The 9390-nt window shown below is 38.4% G+C and overlaps 2 protein-coding genes across 3 annotated transcripts; one reads left to right on the forward strand and one right to left on the reverse strand.

Annotated features, from left to right (window-relative positions):
- The first annotated feature begins 3666 nt into the window (after positions 1-3666).
- LOC122415662 (ATP-dependent DNA helicase DDX11) lies at positions 3667-7228 on the forward strand. 2 transcript variants are annotated; one of them, XM_043427999.1, is made up of 8 exons: positions 4396-4539; positions 4673-4724; positions 4809-5288; positions 5375-5925; positions 6015-6238; positions 6351-6615; positions 6756-6886; positions 6977-7228. In XM_043427999.1, the coding sequence occupies exons 1-8, from the start codon at positions 4413-4415 to the stop codon at positions 7226-7228; spliced, it is 2082 nt and encodes a 693-aa protein (XP_043283934.1). In that variant the 5' UTR covers positions 4396-4412. The 2 variants fall into 2 exon arrangements, with proteins under 2 accessions (XP_043283933.1, XP_043283934.1); XM_043427998.1 differs by lacking the exon at positions 4673-4724 and having other exon boundaries at positions 3667-4539.
- Positions 7229-7236: 8 nt separating this feature from the next.
- LOC122415671 (galactose mutarotase-like) lies at positions 7237-9293 on the reverse strand. The gene is made up of 8 exons (XM_043428019.1): positions 9019-9293; positions 8772-8917; positions 8333-8560; positions 8098-8262; positions 7908-8008; positions 7739-7838; positions 7461-7664; positions 7237-7376 (listed from the first exon to the last, which is right to left on the reverse strand). Exons 1-8 carry the CDS (start codon positions 9290-9292, stop codon positions 7284-7286), a joined length of 1311 nt encoding a protein of 436 aa, XP_043283954.1. The 5' UTR covers position 9293; the 3' UTR covers positions 7237-7283.
- Positions 9294-9390: the final 97 nt, after the last annotated feature.

Genomic DNA, 9390 nt, shown 5'->3' on the forward strand with positions numbered 1-9390 from the left:
ATTGAAAATTCATTCGGTAGTCAGTTGCTTCGTAATAATAAGTTGATACCCTTCCAACCGCGAGCGGTGATGGTGATGGTCGGGACCCTGGTCGGGACCGTGGGGACAGCTCATGTGTCAGCACTGTCAGCCATCATGGCGTCTGAAACTGAAAGGTGTATGCGTGTATGCTCTGAGAATTTCCCGCGAAAACCAGTTGACAGTAGTTTCGGGTATGGCGCATATTACCACCCACCGTACGTACCCACCGTGCATCATTCCCCATTGAAGTTTTGCATTGGCATCACTGGGCGTGAACACGAAGATTCATAGAGAGGCATGATACTGATAGAAAATATATTTCTGTTTTACCATTCGTTATAAGTATTAATGAATTTAGTACAGATAGAGCGTCGGGTTGTATTTTTTGGAGTCAGCAGTGCTGATCACTCGCTAATTCAAATATTGAAGTGCTGCATGAGCACTTGAATATGAATTAGTACGATTAAAGAAAATCACGTTGGATTTTTATTACGGGAATAATAAATAATTCACATATATGTACATCAGTCATGCACTAACAGTTTGTAAAATACACATGTGACTTGATGAATCGAATATATTTATTTAACATTCACTTTTGTTTACCAAGAAACATTTTTGAACATATGTACATCCATATATATAATATAACATTATATGTATATCTGTCGGAATTTTTGTCTAGCGAAGCACGAATTTTGCGTTTAACTATGATAACGCGTCTCTTTGTTCAACGAATGTGTACGCCGAGATTCAAAACGATAAAAGTTGTTATTAACCTCTCTGTGAACAACAAAAGATGAACTATGGGGAATTTGCGCCGTCCAAATTCCCAATCGCCATGTCGCAAATAAAAAAAATATTAATTAAAATTTGATAAAAATACCTTAATATATAAATATTAGAGCGCCACAAATAATGTATAATTTTAATGGATGATCATAATTTATTCAACGGTTCGGTACATACAATTTTGTGTATTGATAATTATGGCAATTAATCGGTGAATATTTACGAATGGATTTTGGATAATTCGTTCAGTTTGTTTTCGTTCTTCACGTGTTTACGTTTTCACGCGTTTACGCTTGGTCGTGTTTGGACTATTCGCTATAGCGTAGTAGCAGAGCAGAGTGGGGATAGAGGCGTTCGGTCAGCCAGCGGGAGAGAGGGGCGACGGGCGGACACCGGGCGGAACATGGGCGGAGCTCGAGACAGGGGAGAGGCGCAGGCGCAACATGATTCGCTTCACTCACGTCGCTCGGCCTGCTCGGCGCGCACAGGAAGGGGGAGCTGCGTCCGGGAGAGAGGCACAACACGTTTCGCTTTTCGCTTCACTCACCGCCCGGCGGGCGTACGGTGAAGACTGGCGCGGAACGTGAGCGTGCCGTTATCGCTACGCATTGTACATTCCAGTGCATTGAGAAAACAGGGCACGAAATACGACACGTGGAATCCTACTTTATCCTGAATGACTAAAATAATCTTTTTTTACGATTTAATTTTTTTCAATCAATCGATAAACAAATAAAATAGAAACCAATAAAAATTGGTAGCGGTCATAATTTTATCAATTATTGTAGCTTTAACAGTTATTTCATAATTTTAACAGTAAATTCAATCTCGCTGAAGCAACTGATCGGTCATCTAAATTACAAAATAAAAGAACTTAAGATCGTGCGAATCGATAAAAGACACGAAAACACAACGTAACGAATATTAAAGTTGAAATTTAATAAAAAATAATGATTCGCTCAATATACATTTTTTTTCTTTAATTTCTGAGATTCCTTTTTTTGACGCAACTATATAGATAAGCCGATAGGGAAGTCCTCGCACTCGATGTTATTATTATTACTTGTAATTACGATAAATCGCAAATTACAAAATTTGCACATGAATGAGTATTTATAAAATTTTGCTAATTCGTGAAAAATAGTATCGAGGCAAGGGCCAGTAACAGAAAGAGTTTTGTGACGCCTGTAATATAGCTTCGAGAGTCTTGTGTATGCTCGCACGCGCGCGTGTCCGCAAGCGAGCTAAGATGCAAGCATACCCCGAGCAACGCAACGCAAAGCAACGCACCTAACGCACGGTCCTAAAGCCATGGGGTTGTCGGCAAGCGAAGACGGACAGTCAGTAAATCTACTCCATAGCGGATAGTTTGACACAGTTCCGAGCTAGATACAGTTTCTGTATCACTTTGAAGTCGCGCAGGCAAGATTCCATGCAGATAAGTCGGAGTTGCAAACGCTGCACGCTAAGCAACGCACGCAACGCGTATAACCGCAGCTATGTACAGCATTACGAATAGTTTTTACTAGTCAAATGCTAACAATAGGACGCGAGCAACCGACCACGCGTGCACGCACGCGGGCACACTCGATTCTCTATGAAACGGTGGTACAGGTTTTGTCACTACAATTGTTTCTGTTACTCGACATATTGGCTTATCCATTTGCGCAACAAAAACGGTTTTCTAGGGAAAAAACCTAGGGAAGAGTAGGCGAAGAAGAGTCCTCCCTGAAAATGGGGATATTTTTTTTCGTTTATGTTAATTTTCGTATTCAATCGGTCGTACAATTAAATAACGAATTTTTTCTCCTCGCGTCGGTATAAAGTTAAATTTTTGGTGAATAAAAACCCAAGTTCGTTCTCGAAAAAAAGACCAGCGGAAATATAACTTTGTGATAATGAATCGCGATTACGATTTTCTGCGATACGGTGAAGTGATAACAAAAGTTAAAGGTGAAATGATAAATTCCAAACATGGGAGGACAAAAAAACATTGGAAGAAAAGTGTGTTGAAAATATGTGGAAAGTTCTTTATGATCAGAACCATGGAGCAGGATAAGAGAATCGTAGAGGCAGAGGGAAAGCGAAAGGATCGTGCAGGAAGACGGAGAGGGAGAGGATCGTCGAGGAAAACGGAGATCGCAAGGATCGCGGGAGAAAAAGGTAGGAAGAAGATCGAGGCCCGTTCCTGTAACCGTGAGTAACTACACCAACGATTTTTTTTTTTAAATACGAGTGCGCGAAATATGAAAAATGATTTTCATGTTACAAATGTAGACATTCTGCCGATTGAATGATCAAAACACGTGAACGTCAGGATGACGTTTAGATATTTCATGGAAGTATTTTTTTCAAATAATGAACCGTTAGATATAATATTTTCATATTATTTATTTTCATGATACAGTCGTTGCGATTTATATATTTACGAATAGAATGTTTTGCAGAGTTGATATATGGTGGTAGTTGTGTAAATTTTCGTTGAAATGTTTCTGGTAAAGATGTAAATGTGTCTTTACTCGACTGTCAACAAAGTTGAGAATCTCTGTCGTCGTATCTTTTTTCTTCGTGTGCTCATGCAGCAGTTCAATATTTGAATTAGCGAGTGATCAGCGCTGCTGACTCCAAAAAATACAACCCGACGCTCTATCTTTATACTACATATTCATTAATACTTATAACGAATGATAAAACAGAAAAATATTTTCTATTAGTATCATGCCTCTCTATGAATCTTCGTGTTCAAGCCCAGTGATGCCAATGCAAAATTTCAATGGGGAATATGCACGGTGGGTAATATGCGCCTGTATCCCTGTATATGCGCCATACCCGTAGTTTCTGCCGGCAACCAGCAAAAACTGATGCGTGTGGCCCGTCATACCTTTGCTGAGGTTAAGGAAACAACTTCATTGTTGTGATAGTTGTTAAATAATTTTATTGCATGTTATTTAAAAATGTAACTCAATTTTGTATTCGCAACGATCGACAAAATAGTGGAAAATCGTATATTTCCCGAAAATATAAATAAGCTATTATGGAACTGCCACAGAATTTTCCATTCCCATTTACACCTTACGAAATTCAGGAAAATTTTATGAAAAACTTGTGGTCCTGTTTGGAGGAAAGAAAATTAGGGATTTTCGAAAGTCCCACGGGTACAGGAAAGTCACTGTCAATTATTTGTGGGGCCTTGAAATGGTTGACAGACAGAGAATCATGGGTAAACGAAGATTTGGTGAATAAAATTGCAGATTTGGATAAACGATTGGAAGAAGTACAAAAGAAAAATGTGAATGATTGGTTCTCCGAACAAACTGAGCAAATTAAATTGAACACCGATAAAAGATCTTTACTCGATAAGCTCGAAGCTATCAAAAGGCGTAATGAAAAAAAACAAAAATATAGTGAAAAACTGAAGCAAGCCACTGATTTTAAGAAAAAAGCTAATTTTAAATCGATTCGAACTAAAAAAGCAGATAACAATTCGAATAAGAACTTGAATGCTGAAATTCCTGATGAGAATAGTCCATTGGACACCGATTTACTCCTGGAAGAATTATGTCTTGATTCTGATGGCTCTGATAACGAGGAAAGTGAAAATGAGCCAGCAAAATATACTCAAATTTTTTTTTGCTCTAGAACTCACTCGCAATTATCTCAATTTGTTGGAGAATTGCAAAGGAGTCCATATTCAGAACAAGTTTCCCTTGTTCCAATTGCTTCAAGGTAATAATCGCATATTTTAATTTTCTCAAGACCATCAAATTTTTTAATATTATTACAGTAGTTGTGTCATCTGTTTATTCGATATTGATATTCTTCTATTCCTTAATGAGTTTCTTTCTGTAACAATATGCAGCCAATATGGAATCTAAATTTTCCGAATGCTTGATGAGTCATATGCAACTAATGTAAGAAACTCATGAATATTTAAGGTTTATTTTTATCATTTGATATTCAGATTTTTTGCTTGTACCAAAAAATATTGTTTCCAGGCAAAATTACTGCATAAACAAAGAGGTGAAAAGGCTGAAACATGTAAATCTGATAAACGAGAGTTGCCTTCAGCTACAGAGGAAAAAAAAAACAACAGTAAAAAAAGAGAAAGATTTGAAGCGATCAAAAATCTCAACGAGTTGTCCATTCATGCCAGGAAATCAGTCTCTCATGATAGCTGAAATTGTCACCAAAATACAGGATGTTGAAGATGTTGTGAAAAAAGGAGTGGAACATGAAACATGTGCTTATTACGCATCTAGAAAATCTCTCCAGGATGGACAAGTAATTCTTGTGCCTTACAATACAATTTTGCACAAAAATACAAGAATCAGCTCGGGTATTGATCTTAAAAATAACGTCTTGATTATTGACGAAGCTCACAACCTTCTAGAAGCTATTGAACGAATGCATAGCACTACCGTCACCGGTAGAAATATTCTTCATTGCTACAGTCAACTAACGCAATACCAGAAAAGGTTCGAAAACACTGAAGCTCGATATGGCTCAAATTTGAATTTTTGCATTACTCACTATTTTATAAAAAATTGGAATATTTTTCTAGGTTCGAATCTCTTTTCTCTGCAAAAAGCGTTCTCTACCTGAGCCAATTAAGTTTTTGCTTGAAAAAACTTATCAAAGTTCTTGGAGGAACATCAAGATCTCGAATAACAGACAAGTCAAACAATCCAGTTGAATCCAAAGTCTACGAAATCGTAGATTTCGAGGTTTTTGCCGAAATTGATACAGTCAACGTTTTCGAGCTACTGGAGTTTGTCAAGACTTCCAAACTTGCTCACAAGCTCCAAGGATACATAGAAAAATACAGCGATGACTTGAAGATTCGTCCTGTGAGCGTGGCCAAATGCGGAGTCTCTGCTTTTCTCAATTCTCTCCAAACCAAAGACACTGAATCGCCAGAAATTCAAGCCGAGAAAAAAGAGAACTTTGATGAGGAAACTTCGAATAATCCGATTATGCCCATATTGAGTTTTCTCGAGTCTTTAAAAAGCTGTAATGCTGACGGACGAATTTTTGTTATTCCTGGCGAAACGATCGGTCAAGGAACTCTCAAGTTTTTGCTCATGAATCCTGCAGCTCATTTTCATGATATTGGTAAATTCAAATATTTCGCTTTGGTTGAGCCTAACAACGTCATCTCTTTCCCCCCCAAAAAAAGTTCGTTTATTATTTCTTTTTTACAGTCAAAGAGGCAAGGTCGATCGTACTAGCGGGTGGAACCATGGAACCGATCTCGGAATTCGTTGACCAACTTTTCATCAGCGCCGGTGCTGAAGCTGAAAGAATCGTGACATTTTCTTGTGATCACGTAATTCCAAAAGACAATATTCTCACGAGAATTGTTACTCAAGGGCCTACGGGAATAGCGTTTGAATTCAATTATGAAAATCGACAGAATCCGCAGCTGGTAGTGCAATGAATTCAATATATTTTTTTCTCAATCAAACCTCCAATATGAAATTGATCAACTTAGGGCAAAATTTTGTAGTAAAAAAATAATAATTCCCTTCTTTTTTTAGCTCAACGAAGTTGGTCGAACTTTACAAAATCTTTGCAATATTGTGCCTGGTGGAGTAGTCGTTTTTTTACCATCCTACGGTTACGAAGAAGCGCTTTACAAGCATCTTGACAAAGAAGGAATCATAACAAAAATTCGTGGCAAAAAGCAAGTTTACCGTGAGCCCAAATTAGCTTCGCAAGTTAATTTGGTTTTGGATAACTACGCGAATGATATTAAAAATCCGAAGAAACCTCAGAATGGATCCCTGCTTTTTAGCGTTGTTGGTTAGAGCATTTGAAGAATCATTTTTTTAATCATACCTTGCTTCATTTCTTCTGACAACATTAAATATGATCTTACTCACTAATGAAAAATTTGCTGTTAATAAAGAGTCTTTTGAATAAAAAAAAAAACTGATTTGTAGGTGGAAAACTTAGTGAAGGACTAAATTTTTCCGATGATCTTGGTCGATGCGTGGTGGTGGTTGGAATGCCCTATCCGAACATTAAGTCGCCGGAACTTCAGGAAAAAATGAAATATCTAAACGAGAATGTGGTACCAGAAAATTTCTCGATTATCTACTTTATTCGTTTCTTTTATATCTATACATTCTGTTGGATAATTAATACGTGTTATGAATTTCAGAAACCAGGTGCTGGAAGCACTTATTACGAGAATTGTTGCATGAAAGCCGTAAATCAATGCATCGGCAGGGCTGTGAGGCACATAAATGATTATTCGACAGTGGTTCTGCTGGACAAACGTTACGCCAACAAAACATCGTCTCTTCCTGGATGGATTCAACGAACTCTGAGGGTGAATGAAAAATTCTCTACCACCGTTAGTGATGTCGCGAAATTTTTTGCTGGCCGAAGAAAACAAAATTGTGAGACGTAGCGGGGGAAGGGCACAGTGAGTAACTTTCTTCAAATTTATTTTTATTATTCACATTTCACATGTAATTGCCAAGTTGAATGCCGAATTTATATGTCAAATCGTGGTGGTAAACTTGCCCAGGACGCAGAACAGAGCAGGGAAAATGGGGCTGTGAAAGACGTTGGAAAAAAAAATTGAAGGAAAAACTAAGAAATGAATTAGCCACTACTTTGGCAACAAAAATGAAACTCACGAAGTTTATCGCGTTTGGAAAGTTTTGCGGCTGAATACTGAAGGCCCCGAATTTTAGGTATTTCGCTCCTTTTTTCCCCGGTATGTAGCCCGATGCATTTGCGATTTTATTTCGGGTCACCTCGCTGTTGAAATCTTCGTGAAAATGAATTTCTCCGAAACTGGCCTCGCTCGTAAAATTACTCGGAATCGGAAGATCCGGTTCCTGTTTGACAATTGATTATGAAATATAAAAACTTTGTGCTACGAAATGGAATGATTCTAAACTTCAGGAATGACCTCCGGGTCTTGTTCATCCCCTTCTTCGACGTAGGGACTTGGCAAACGAGCGCCGGTGTAAAATTGCACGCCGGGTTGGTTCGAGTAAACTTCCAAAATTCTAAACAACCGAGTTTTGTTAAAATTTTACCGAATTAAAATAACGGGAAATTCGGTTAAGATATCGTGCCTTCCACTTTCCCCGTGCAAAGCTCGAGCGACGAAACTCCCTCCCGATTGCAAACCCTTCACAACACAGAAATTATGATCGAAACCTTCGCCACCCGGTATCTGTTGAAGTACATTAATCAAATTAACGAAGAAACATTAATTTTGGTCTTAAAATAGTGAAAATATTTCCGAAGAAAAAAATGATTCACTTTTCCCATGGTATCACGAAGAATTCTAGGTATCCGGAGATCCATGACCGTTCCTCCAACCCCGCGAACTGCTCCAGTCGGAAGGGGATCGTGCGAATCCGTAAAAGTCCATCGATCGCAGTTCAAGGACACTCGGTGTCTCATCAACTCCGATTCTCCAGCATCCTGAGCAATCACTCTTGAGAAGACACTTTTTTTCGGGATCTCGGATTCATCCGGAAGACTTGGGACTCACGTGACCAGCAAGATTGAACATCGATCCGTGGGATAAATTGACGATTGTGGATTTGGTCGTTGTAGCTCTCATGCTAATCTCGAGCTTGTTGTCCGGGCTAAGTTTGAACCTTACCGTGGCAAGTACAGCGCCAGGGTAACCTTCTTCGCCGTCCGCGCTCATGTAGCTCATCACAACGTTACAACCATCGATGCAAGAATCCCAGATTTGCCGACTAAAACCATTCTCCTACAAAATGATGAACATTTGAAAAGAAAATAAATGCATTCACGCTAACAAATACAATATAAAATTATTTCTTACACTTCAGTATTGAAATTAATGGTTACTGTCAATAAAAGAAGAAAACATGGAAATAATAAGGCTTGTAAAATCAATTGGATTTCAGTTAGAGTTCTGGTTGTTTTATTATTATTTTTATATTGAATCGAGTCCTTACCCCTCCGTGCAAGTGATGCGTCGCATTTTCGTTCATAGAGACCTGATAGTTTTTATCTCCGATACTGAAATTCCCATTTTTTATTCGATTAGCGCATCTGCCAAGTGTGCAGCCAAAGTATTGATTTATTTGAGGATTCATGTAGCCTGTGGATGGCAAGCAGTAGTATTTTTAAGCAACTTTATATAATGTTTTACAAAATACGTTTCTAGTCGTTAAGTTTGTAGTTCTTCCAATTGAAACTTACTTCCGAGATCATCGAAGCCAAGAACGATGTCTTCCGCTCGTCCATATTTATCGGGGCATTTAATAGAAACGATTGTAGCTCCCCAAGTGATTAAAACGACTTCCATCCGATTGGAGTTGGTCAGGGTGTATGACTTTATAGAGCTCGGTGAAATTTCAGCATCGCTACCAGCGAGAGACAGAAAATCTTCGTTGCTCGGTCCAGTGTTCCAAACGTTATCAAAAATACCTTCGACGATAGCCGAGTCTTTACAGTTGCAATTTTTCGTTGACATCGTCAATATTTCGTATCGAAAAGAGACAACAATTTTTTCAGAATTCACGCAAGGAACAAAGGTTTGACGTTTGGAGATTTTGACATGTGTCAATGAAA

This window comes from Venturia canescens, chromosome 9 (assembly GCF_019457755.1).
Source record: "Venturia canescens isolate UGA chromosome 9, ASM1945775v1, whole genome shotgun sequence".
NCBI lineage: Eukaryota > Metazoa > Arthropoda > Insecta > Hymenoptera > Ichneumonidae > Venturia > Venturia canescens.

What these genes read in the sequence shown, in the direction of transcription:
- LOC122415662 (XM_043427998.1), top strand. Translation starts at nt 3,848, where the DNA reads ATGGAACTGCCACAGAATTTTCCATTCCCATTTACACCTTACGAAATT. An exon ending in CTAACGCAATACCAGAAAAG is followed by an intron (nt 5,289 to 5,374) that starts GTTCGAAAACAC and finishes ATATTTTTCTAG; the next exon opens with GTTCGAATCTCTTTTCTCTG. An exon ending in AATATCTAAACGAGAATGTG is followed by an intron (nt 6,887 to 6,976) that starts GTACCAGAAAAT and finishes TATGAATTTCAG; the next exon opens with AAACCAGGTGCTGGAAGCAC.
- LOC122415671 (XM_043428019.1), bottom strand. Translation starts at nt 9,292, where the DNA reads ATGTCAACGAAAAATTGCAACTGTAAAGACTCGGCTATCGTCGAAGGT. An exon ending in CGCATCACTTGCACGGAGGG is followed by an intron (nt 8,561 to 8,771) that starts GTAAGGACTCGA and finishes ATCATTTTGTAG; the next exon opens with GAGAATGGTTTTAGTCGGCA. An exon ending in TTCCAAACGCGATAAACTTC is followed by an intron (nt 7,377 to 7,460) that starts GTGAGTTTCATT and finishes CGTCTTTCACAG; the next exon opens with CCCCATTTTCCCTGCTCTGT.